Raw genomic sequence first — 11,130 nt, 5'->3', positions numbered from 1 at the left:
GCCGCTTTTCCTGGGAAGGGGTGGTGGTGGTTCTCTGGAGAGCTCCCACAGTAATGTCGTTTTGGGGCTGTAAGCTTCGCTTGGCGCAACGCGTGTGGAGTATTTTTTTTAAATTAAGACATACTTTTTATTAGCTCCGTGCTTAGAGGTGCAATATTTACTTTAAATTTGGATGTGAGATTGAATGCATAGTTTCTTTTTGGGGCTGAGAGTTCTCCAGATAAAACCTAGCCTTACATGGCGGTCAGGTTGCAGAGAGAGGCTGCAGGGGTGGGAATCAAGGGAAAAAATACTGCACTTCCGTCCAAAATGACAGACTCAAAGGAGGATGTTAAAATGCTGTTTTATTGAAGTTTTTGAAACTGGAATTGCTTCTGTAACACCTACTTTTATACTGATTAGCTGAAAAATGTTGTGAAGTTTTTTGTGCTCAGTTTTGTAGATTTGTGGGGTGGACTGAAATTATGGCGGCTTGCTGTGGCCAGACTGCAGCTTCTGTGGTTCCTCAGTTACCGTGGGACTTAAAATAGGCTTGTAAGGAAAGGGATGTTAAATGTAGGAAGGACATAGTTGGGGCATGAGGATTACATTCTTATAACATAGTGGAATTCAGGAGTCACACAGCTGATAGTGAGAAGAATTTCTAGAATGCGAGTTGTCTGGTGCATACCTGATATTCATGTTTTCGGGCGAGGAGAGAGCTGACCCTTGAGTGGGTGTAAGTGAATCCCTGTAACAAGCACTAAGTGTTTGTTTTCTCTCCACAGTCTCACCGCAAGTTCTCGGCTCCACGGCACGGCTCCCTGGGGTTTCTGCCCCGCAAGCGCAGCAGCAGGCACAGGGGCAAAGTCAAGAGCTTCCCCAAGGATGATCCCAGCAAGCCTGTCCACCTCACTGCCTTCCTGGGGTACAAGGCTGGCATGACCCACATCGTCCGGGAAGTCGACAGGCCTGGGTCCAGTACGTATCAGTGCTCCTCCTAATGGAGGAGGAGCGTGTGTTGATGGATGGTGACAGGTGGCCTGTTCAGTAGCAGCTCTGCATTTTAGACCTGGCTTCCATGCCCTTGAGCGGGTGGCGTATGAAGCACCTAAACCCCTCCTTCTTCCATGTGAGTGCTGTTCCAGCAGCAAGACTTCCATGTCTGGCAGCCTGTGGTTAACAGTTCCATTCCTGAGCTGCACAGTGATCTAGTTTGGTTTAGCTGTAGGATAACAGGCTCCTTAGGATGGCTCTTCTTGATAGAGGGACATCAGTCAAGTGCCTTTGGCATTTTTTTGCTGATTGTCCAGTCCTGAATGTGGTTCAGTTACTCACTTCCATCCATTTTGCCTGTTGGGGTTTGCTGTCCTTTCTACTGAGCTAGCCCCTAATTTTTGCAAGGCGTTAAATTACCATTTAGAGTTGGTTACTTTACCTGTATTATCTCTGTAAAGAGAACTTGAACCATTTGACCTTTAACATGAAGGGCCTGGGAGCGAGAAAGAACAGGTGATGTTTAGTAGCTGATGCTGGTGTTAATTGTGCTGAATTTCTGTCTTCCTTCAGAGGTGAACAAGAAGGAGGTGGTGGAGGCAGTCACTATAATAGAGACCCCTCCCATGGTCATTGTGGGCATCGTGGGGTACGTGCAGACTCCCCGTGGTCTCCGTAGCTTCAAGACCATCTTCGCTGAGCACATCAGCGATGAGTGTAAGCGTCGCTTCTACAAGAACTGGTAAGAGAGCAGGGCCTTGGCTTGTTGCTGTCATCTCGTGCCGTGGTTTTTATTTTTTCTGCTGGGTTGCAGATGATGCTCGTACAGCTTTTTGAGGAGGCTTTTCAGCAATTAGTGTTTGGCCTTGATGAACTGACCTAATGATACAATAGACTGTAGGGATTTCTCAGCGAGGGTGACAGCATGATGTTCGTGCCCTTCTTAGCATGGGGGTGACAGTTCTGGTTTTTGCCTGAGATGTCCTTAACAGGCTACACGTGATGATACTTCGACGGGCGGACATAAGGAAATCGCCTCTGGCGCTTGTTGTTGAGTGTCGAGTCCTGACTGTAGCCCTGTTTTCTCAGGAAAGGGGAAGACAAGTGTTACTTCTGATTGCTGTTCCAGGCACTGTTGTTGTGATTAGAAGTATGTGCATTTGCCTGAGTGTGGCTCCAGCGTGTCTAGAGCTCACAGCCTGTTTATGAACTTGGCAGCCTGAAAAGACGTCAGAGTTGAGCAATAAAGATCTCAAGGGTGTTTCAGTAATGACCTTGCTGTCGGGCACACAAGGGGGGGAAATTGTGGTATTTTGAAGCAGATGGCAGTCACCTCACAATTGCTTTAAAGGTCTGTTTTTTTTTCTGTTATTGTTTGACATCTCTCTACAGTCTTTTGTCTTCTGTACTCTGAATGTTAATCTGCTTTGGAATTCATGGCAGCTCCGCTCAGCTTTGGCAATTTTGCCACTGTCTGATGAGCTCCAGGCTCCTCTTGCCAGTGGAAAAGTCATTAGAAGCTGGCAATGAGCCAAAACCAGCTAAGGTGGCAGCTCCTTCCGCTCATCCCCGGTTGCCTGGGGATTGATGAAGGGCTTAGCCAAACCTTGTCTCTGCTCTGCTCCTGAAGGCACAAGTCCAAGAAGAAGGCCTTCACCAAATACTGCAAGAAATGGCAAGATGAGGAGGGCAAAAAGCAGTTGGAGAAAGATTTCAATAGCATGAAGAAGTACTGCCAGGTTATTAGAGTCATGGCTCACACTCAGGTAAGTGTGTTCAGGACTGAAGTATGTTGGAAACAGCTGAGAGCAAGAATAAAATTTGATCCATCTCTAGGGAGATTTCTGCCCTCCCCTGCAGCCTGATGGTGACTGTTCAGCACAACACAAATTCATTCTGTACAGAGCTGTGCTCAGAGGATGCTTGAGCAGCCTTGAGGGCAACCGCTGGCAGTCTTCTGAAGGAGTGTCCAAAAGAAACTGAACTGTAGTAGGAACTTCTTGGACTCAGTCCTTTCCTGATGCCATGTAGACCCAGACTTTCTTAATTCCACCTAAAAATAAAACCAGGCTGAACATTAAACTCTGGGGTTTGTGTGCTCAGCACCGTTTCAGGCTGCAATCTGTCTAAACTGCAAGCACTCAGAGACACTTGGTGGCTCCTCTTGCTCAGCTGGAGGAGGTGTACTGCTGAGTGGTGTGGTGGTGTCTCCCCAGCTGTCAGTACTCTACCTGGCTTTCTTGGGAGATGGAGTTAAGTCTTTTGCTGTAAGTGCAATAAAGATGTCTAGTTATGGCATGGCCGATTGTACTAGAATTAGTTTTCTGTATTAAACAGCAAAGGTAGTATTGTAGCTGCTGTTGATACTCTCACCAGTCCCTCTGTGCTAAATATAGTGGAAGTAACTGTAAATGTGACCTGACCCAAAGTGGCCTTTGGTGTGGCAAACGTTGTCACAGAATGGTTTGGGTTGCAAGGGAACTTACAGATCATCTTGTTCCAACCTCCCTGCCATGGGCAGGGACACCTTCCACTAGGACAGGTTGCTCAGGGCACTGTCAGAGATGACTGAACACTTTTAAGGGAAGGTGCATCCACAGCTTCTCTGGGCAACCTGTGCCACTGACTTACCACCCTCATAATAAAAAAATTCCGTCTTGGATCCAGTCTAAATCTGTCCTCTTTCAGTTTAAAACAATCTGTCCCTTGTTGTCTCCTGTCCTTCCTTGGTGGAGTTTGGTTGGTGGTTGTGGGGTTAGAGAACTCTCTGGTCCTATGGGTGGCATATAACTTCCAGATGCAGTGAATTGTCATTTCAGTCACAGCCTTTCTCCATGATGTAGGGCCTTGTTGAAGTTTTCTGTATTGTAAAAGGATATATATATATAGTAAGAAAAACTGATTAGGCTAGGACTAGAAGGATACTTGACTTATTAATATAAGGTCCATCTTGGAAGAGTGGGAGCTGAATTTCATGCTTTCTGTTTTCTAGATGCGTTTGCTTCCCCTGAGACAGAAGAAGTCTCACCTGATGGAGATCCAAGTGAATGGTGGCACTGTTGCAGAGAAAGTGGATTGGGCCCGGGAGAAGCTGGAACAGCAGGTGCCTGTGTCAACTGTCTTTGGCCAGGATGAGATGATAGATGTCATTGGAGTCACCAAGGGCAAGGGATATAAAGGTAAACACGTTCTTCTCTTTGTGATAGGATACAGTTTTTAATGAAATCCTAGCCTTGAGTTTTCACAAGCATGTGTGCCAAGGGCTGGAGAGGTAGATCCATATTGCTGTCACAGTTCAATGATGAGACCATGGAATGAGCGCTGGGCACAGCGCCTGACATCTGTGAGGAGTCATTCCATGCTGCCTTCCTTCTGAGAACACAACCCAGGGACAGCCGGGGGGGGGGAGCTTCACCAGGAAATTAATTCCTGGGAAGCTGGATCTGGGCTTCCCTTTGGTTACCTGGGGACTGCAGCTTGAAAGGTGGCTTAAACTCTGGTTTGGTGACAGCTTGACAACACTGCTTTGGTTCGTTGCAGGCGTGACCAGCCGCTGGCACACCAAGAAGCTGCCGCGCAAGACTCACAGGGGCCTGCGCAAAGTGGCCTGCATTGGCGCCTGGCACCCGGCACGGGTGGCCTTCTCTGTGGCCCGGGCTGGGCAGAAGGGCTACCACCATCGCACCGAAATCAACAAGAAGGTTTGTGTCTCTGAGCTGCTGGGAGGAAACGAGAGCTGGCTGATGTGACTTGCTCCGTGACAGTGAACGGAGTGGAGAGATTTGCTTCGCATGTTTTGCTGTGTTAGAGTGTCATCCTGGGGACAGTAACCACAGTCTGTTGTGTTGACTAACTGTAAGATTCTTGTTCGTTTTTAGATCTACAAGATTGGCCAAGGTTACCAAATCAAGGATGGAAAGCTGATCAAAAACAATGCATCAACTGATTATGACTTGTCTGACAAGAGCATTAACCCTCTGGTGAGTTGCTGCAGCTCTGCGCTGAGAGTCTTCTTATGACCCGCAATCCTAAGGGGCAAATGGGCCTGGTATAAGTTGCAAAATAACTGAATGAAGAGCTCTCGAGATAAAACTCTACTGTGGAAGGTGTTGTTGCTTAGTCAGTTTCAGTATTGACTTGCATATTGAATTTGTGTGGCAGTAGTACAGAGATGTTACAAACCTGGGAATTGTACTTGTAAATTTAAAAGGAATTAACTCAGCAAGGAGAGCAGCTTTTGCTGTTTTGTCAGCTTCTTCTGCTGTTCTTAACAAAAGTCTTACAGCAGCAAATAAATTGCTGTATCAAGAAATTTGACTTGCGAAAGGCAGTACTGGAAACAGGATTGCAGTAAATGTGGGAATGGCCGAGGTCCAGAAATGGGACAAGAATATCAAACTGTAGACAGATGTGATCGCTGGTCCTGTTTTGTACGGGCACTAACTGTTCTCTCCTTGCTCAGGGAGGCTTTGTCCACTACGGTGAAGTAACCAATGATTTCATCATGGTGAAGGGCTGTGTTGTGGGGACTAAGAAGAGGGTCCTAACCCTGCGCAAGGTGAGTAGTGCAACCTGCTGTCACGTGGGCTGGAACAGCTTAAGTGAGCTGTACTGCCTCTGGTGCAGGCGTGTTTGCAGCTGTTGGGAATCATACAGCCTGCTGGAAAGAAAAGCCCCACGTGCACAAACCCACCTCATAGTAATGACCTCGGGAGTGTCATGAGGTCCTTTCCCTGGTTAATTCAGTCCAGGATTGTTTAGGCTTAAGAATTCTTAAGAACAATAAGGACACTGGCAGCCTGACTGGGGCTCACCTGCTGCAAGCTGACCGACCTCAGAGGCCAAGGGTGCAGGATAGGATAGGTAATTGTCAAGTAGTCCTTGCACAATGTCGCAGCTAAAGTCTGAGGTCAGAGTGACTGAGGAGGCGTTAGACATAGAGGTGACAAGAAGTAGCCAAGAGTACTGGCAGTCTGGAAGGATGCTGCTGCATACTCACCAGGCATCTCTCTTTGTAGTCCCTGCTTGTGCAGACCAAACGCCGGGCCCTGGAGAAGATTGACTTGAAGTTTATTGACACAACCTCCAAATTTGGTCATGGCCGTTTCCAGACAGCTGAGGAGAAGAAGGCTTTCATGGTAAGGGCACTTCCTGGTACCTTTGTGTTGTATACCACCATATTGTGTCTAATGGCAGCTGACAGCTTGACCTTTGGGCTGTCACATGGCCAAAATTTCTGTGAAAAAAAGTGTGTAGCTTCAGTCAAGAGGCCTCCTGTCAACTTGGTCGTAACTGTAGCTGGCCTGGGGTCTCACCTCCTCTATGACAGTACTTGGTGTCTGAGGGGTGTTGCCATGTTTGGGCACAAGTTGTTCAGTGGCGAAGCGTGGAACAAGCAGTGCTCCAGTTCCTGTAGGAGCAGCTCTGGAGGATGGTGCTTGCAGTGGTTGGCATTCCCAGTTTGTCACTTACTGGAGAAAGCAGCTGGGAGTGGGGCCCTTGTCAGGGTGGAGCAGTGCTGTGCTCGGGCCTGCGCGGGAGCTTCCCCGCCAGGTGGCACCAGCGTCGCTGCTCTGGCACATCCAGAGTCATCCGATCGGTGCAGTGCGGCTGCACAGTTTCAGCTCTCCCTGAAACCTCTGCCCATGGGGATGGGGCTTAGGGTTTCCAGTGGGTCGCAACATGGAGGGCTTTTTTTTTTTTCTTTACCTTGATTTCTTTGCAGCAAGAGGAAGAGAAATTATATCATTGTAATTGGGATGTGATGTCTTTGGTGCAGAGTGCTGTTTACATAGTTTGGTTTTCATGGTTTTTTGTTGGTTTTTTTTTTTTTTCAGGGACCACTCAAGAAGGATCGTATTGCAAAAGAGGAGACGGCTTAATTGGGTCGAATGGTCCTGTGGCCTGTGTGCTCTCAGACCAAAAAATAAATATTTTAAACAGGTTAACTTTGGCTCTTGGTTTATACATTGCTGTGTCAAGTCTGGTACTCACTGCAGGTTCTATCTGTGGGACCAACCAAACCAAGGAAGCAAGTAAAGCTCAAGTTCATGAATATCCACCTTGTAGCAGGGTTCCTCTAATAAGAATGAAGCTGCTATTGCTGATTTTGGAGAGCAAATATTTTGGGGCAGAGCAAGGCTTCTCCAGTCGTGTGAAGTAAAGCAGCAGGAGCCCTAAATGTGTTTGCACTTACTGAGGTGTTACCCCACATGTTAATCCTCTGCTGGATGGCTGGAGAGCTTTATGTCAAATGGGTTCTTAAACTGCTCCAGACAGTTGAAACCACTATATTTTAGTTAGGTGGCTGGCCCTTGTTGCCATGGAAACCTTCCAGTGTCTGTATGACAGGGGTTGTAACCTGCAGGTTTTGCAGATGCAATTTTTTTTGCTATTCCTGAGAGCGGCAAAAGGCAGCAGGTACTGTGACAAATTGGAAATTCTCAGCAGCTGGCTATTCCTGAATCCATATCCTTTACCTGCTGAATGGTGACAGGAAGCAGACCTGCCTGACTGGGGAGGAGGATGACTTCTGTATCCCACCCTCTGAGAAGGAGGGAGAGCAGTGAGTGCCACTAGTGTTACTGCCTGACTCAAAATAATAGATGGTTTGGTGTATCTTTCACTGACCATAATTGGAGATGTGGCCACAGTTGAGGCAGGGACTCCAGACCTTCCCACCGAAGTGTAGTGCAGTCCTGAAACAGACCTGGCTTTGTGCTATTTGCTCTTCACTGAAGTGCAGAAAGGTGGGATGTAGAGATTTATTTCCTGTGGAGATGCATGAGAGCCTTCTAAGAGTTAAAAGGTGGCAAGAAGGAGGAAAAACATTTACCTTGTTTCCCTAGAAACCAGACTGGGTGACTGCTCAAGCTGGCTGCCTTTCTGTCAGCCTCATTTAACACATGAACCTGCTGGCTGATTTCAGCCATGTGAAATAAGAGGTCTCACCTGCTAAATTTTTTTTTCCCTCTCACAAATCTCAAATCAGCGGGTACATAGAGAATAACCTTGAATTAGTATTTCCCTGATGCAGAAAAGTGGAATTCCCAACCTCTCTCCATCCTGAGGCTGCACATTTATGGGCAGCTCTGAGGAATGAGGTCTCTCCCCCACCTGTTAGTGAGCCTTAGGTGGGCTTTTCAAGTTTTTAAAGCTAGTATGTGCTAGGAACAGCATGCCTCTGAGCCAACCCTGTCTTCCACTGTTGCTTCTATCACACCATCCAAGGGAATTGGGATTATCAGGATAAATGGATGTGTTGGGGGGTGAGCATCCATGACAAACTATGCACTACTGTGGTGAAAATCTGTAAAAGCACCTGATGTTACCAAACGACACCTTGTGATGGGAGCTCTGGGGAGACTGGGGAGGTGCTGATTGTATTTTGAAGTGACAATGGCAAAGGAGGTAATTTTTAGTCAAATTGGCATCTAAGTAGATGGAAGCAGTCCTGAAGAGAAGTCCTTGTTGAAGATGCTCGGCATGTCTGGAAGGAGGAGTTGCTTTGTCTTGGACTCTAGTGAAAGACTTGAGTTTGTTTATTCTTGAAGTGATTGTTGCTGACTGATAAAACACCGGATGGGGGAAGAAAACCCACAAAAGCGGTTTCCTGGAATCCTGGGGACATCCAGCGTCAGGAGGTGGCGCTCCTCCCTCTGCAGATGGCATGTGAGACACTTGTCCCGGATGGCTTGCTGGTGGGACTGGCCTGGAGAAAAGTGCTGCTTAGCCGAGGCTGGGTCATCTGGGCTACGTGAGCCCTCTCGGCCCCTCTGAGGGCTCCCTGAAGCCCCACGATAACACCCGGGCACTTTGCTGGGGAGCTCCTGGGATCCTGATTTGGGATATCCCTGCCAAGCCACGTGGCTGAGGAGCAAAGCCAGGGGATGCCAAGATGGCTTTGGCAAAGCCTTGCGCACCTAAAACCTGGGTCCACCCTGCAGCCCTTGTCCCCTCAGCCTTCCTGCTCCTCTGTTTTGGGGACAGTCCCCAGTGCAATAGGCAGCAATTGTTGCAGGTCAAACACTGGTCCGGAAGCTCCTGAGAGCTAAGAAATGGTTTGAGGATGACTGACGTTGTTTTTAAATGACCTTCAGCTTTTACTCTTCGGCACTGTCATCTCATTCCCTGCAGCTCCACAAATGCCTTGGTGGTGCTTCTTGAGCTCATCTTCCCTGCTTCAAAATGTCCAACAGCATCGCAGCCTGGTCAGAAAAAATTCTTCACCCTGGTGAGACTCAGACCAACCCGAGAGGACAGGAGGACAGGGACAGCCCTGACCCTGCCAAAATAACATTGGGTGCCGTGGGAACGTGCCCTGTCCCAGCTGGTGGTGGGAGGGCTGCGGCTGGGAAGTGGGACTGGGTTTCACCCCCAGCACCCGGTGCTCCCCAGCTGCCAGCAGCTCGGGGGCTGGGACCCAGGGCTCCTGGTTGGGGGGCCGCTTTTCCAGCAGCATCTGGCTCCAGCACTGCCTCTTTCCCTTCCTGGAGATGAAACGAGATGCAGCTGGGATGCTGGAGCGGAGACCTTAGAAGTGTGTTAGGATGCCTGGGAGGGGGAAAAAAATTGGGTTCAAGTTGGAGGTCTTGGCTCCCACAGTCAGCTTCACAAGTGGCCCAGCTGACACCCTGCCTCCCACCCCAGCCCCTGCCTTTGATCCCAGTGACAGGCAGGGAGCTTCAAGTATGCTTGATGGGGGAGAGCGGCTGACAAAGGTGCCCTGGGGGAGCCGTGGCTGGGTTCATGCACTGCAGCAGCTTTTCTGCCAGAGCAGCTCTGCTGGGCTTTTTGAGGGCCGTGTGCCTTTGATTTGCAGCCCCCCCTGCCTAAGGACTTCTTTTGTACCTGACAACTTGCTGGCTTCTCACCAACCCTTAGATGTGCCTGTGGGACCTGGGGGGAGGGATGTGGTGGGGAGGTGGGTCCCCACAGAGGTGCTCTCTGCATGAGGCAAGGGGGTGGCAGGTGGCCCTGCTCCAGGATTGCAGCCCTGTGGGCACTCAAGCTCCCAGCTTTGGCAAAGCCAAAGCCGAAGCTCCCCCATTCTCATGACCATCAGAACCTCCTCGACATGGGGACATCAGTGGTCCCGGGGCAGCGCTGCTCCACAGCTGGGTATGGGACTTATGGGAGCCCATGTGAGTTTTGGGAAGTCTTTTCATCCTCCCCCCAGTGTGGTGCTGGGGAATCACATGTTTCTGTGGCGACCGACGGGTGCAGTGGGGAAGACTAAATTTATCTTCTACAGTCTCTCAACTTCCCCAAAACACAGTGCGGGGCTGTCCTCCCATCCCAGCAGGGACAGCCCCCATGCCAGGGTCCCCTGGATGCCCATGTGCCACTCAGCCCCCCACAAGCCCCAAAGAACTTCAGTGTTGGGTAGCACTCTTGGTAGCATGTGTGGTACCAAATTCAAACCCAAGGATTGAATCAGGAAAAGACATAGGCGCAAATCTGGCCCGGTGACCTAAGGGATACAGGGACACCTCTCCGAGGCTGTCCACTAGGCTCAGGCATCACTTCATACCCAACTGCGCCATCACAGGCCTTTTTAAACATATATTTTTTAATTTCTTTATTGACACCAGCAGCAGTAGAGACTGAATTAAGCCAACAAGGGCTGTTCCTTCTGGGCACAACCATGCAAGGAGAGGCTATGCCCACATACATCATTCCACAGGGATAATTCCCCCTGGTTTTGTGGCTGGAGCTGTCTGCTGTGTGCTATGCTCCTATCTGCCACCATGTTCAAGGGGTGGATGGAAACCAAAGTTCATTTTTCCCCTTGGGAATCAGCCAGCAACTGGGGCTCTGGCAGACCAGGTCGGAGAGGAGCTGTTGATGGCGGGAGGTATTTATAATCTTTGTTTGGTTCCAGCAAGGCTGGACGCCCACTCCCGCTTCCCTCCATACAATAAGATCAAACAGCTCCGGGACATTTCCTTGCTCCTTGCAGATGAAATTCTTGCATCTGCCGACCTGCTCCGCCCTGCCTGGGACTGCAGCCTCTTCCTTTGCTTGAAGACCTGGAGGGTTGCTGATGCTGTTTCTTCTGCCCCTAAATAAGGGAATTTTCTCATTTTTCCCACCTCACCCCCCTCCATTTTCAGAGCTCATGAGTGACGGGTCAGGACTGGGACTGCAGCACCT

General features: G+C 49.3%; 1 protein-coding gene and 1 non-coding gene across 2 annotated transcripts; both read left to right on the top strand.

The window, feature by feature from the left end:
• Nucleotides 1-237: 237 nt before the first annotated feature.
• Nucleotides 238-6,923, top strand: RPL3 (ribosomal protein L3). The gene is made up of 10 exons (XM_025895974.2): nucleotides 238-243; nucleotides 768-960; nucleotides 1,549-1,717; nucleotides 2,606-2,741; nucleotides 3,968-4,154; nucleotides 4,516-4,676; nucleotides 4,854-4,955; nucleotides 5,438-5,533; nucleotides 5,994-6,113; nucleotides 6,813-6,923. Exons 1-10 carry the CDS (start codon nucleotides 238-240, stop codon nucleotides 6,855-6,857), a joined length of 1,215 nt encoding a protein of 404 aa, XP_025751759.2. The 3' UTR covers nucleotides 6,858-6,923.
• LOC112841256 lies at nucleotides 4,266-4,358 on the top strand. The gene has a single exon (XR_003212865.1). It is a non-coding gene; the product is annotated as a small nucleolar RNA U83B (small nucleolar RNA).
• Nucleotides 6,924-11,130: the final 4,207 nt, after the last annotated feature.

This window comes from Manacus vitellinus, unplaced genomic scaffold, assembly GCF_001715985.3.
Source record: "Manacus vitellinus isolate BGI_N305 unplaced genomic scaffold, ASM171598v3 scaffold_5_pilon, whole genome shotgun sequence".
Lineage (NCBI taxonomy): Eukaryota > Metazoa > Chordata > Aves > Passeriformes > Pipridae > Manacus > Manacus vitellinus.
Note: the sequence above shows the minus strand (reverse complement) of the source record. Positions and strands in the feature narration are given on the sequence as shown.

Coding starts and splice junctions, on each gene's coding strand:
- RPL3 (XM_025895974.2), top strand. Junction 961..1,548: donor AGTCGACAGGCCTGGGTCCA/GTACGTATCAGT, acceptor GTCTTCCTTCAG/AGGTGAACAAGAAGGAGGTG. Junction 6,114..6,812: donor AGGAGAAGAAGGCTTTCATG/GTAAGGGCACTT, acceptor TTTTTTTTTCAG/GGACCACTCAAGAAGGATCG.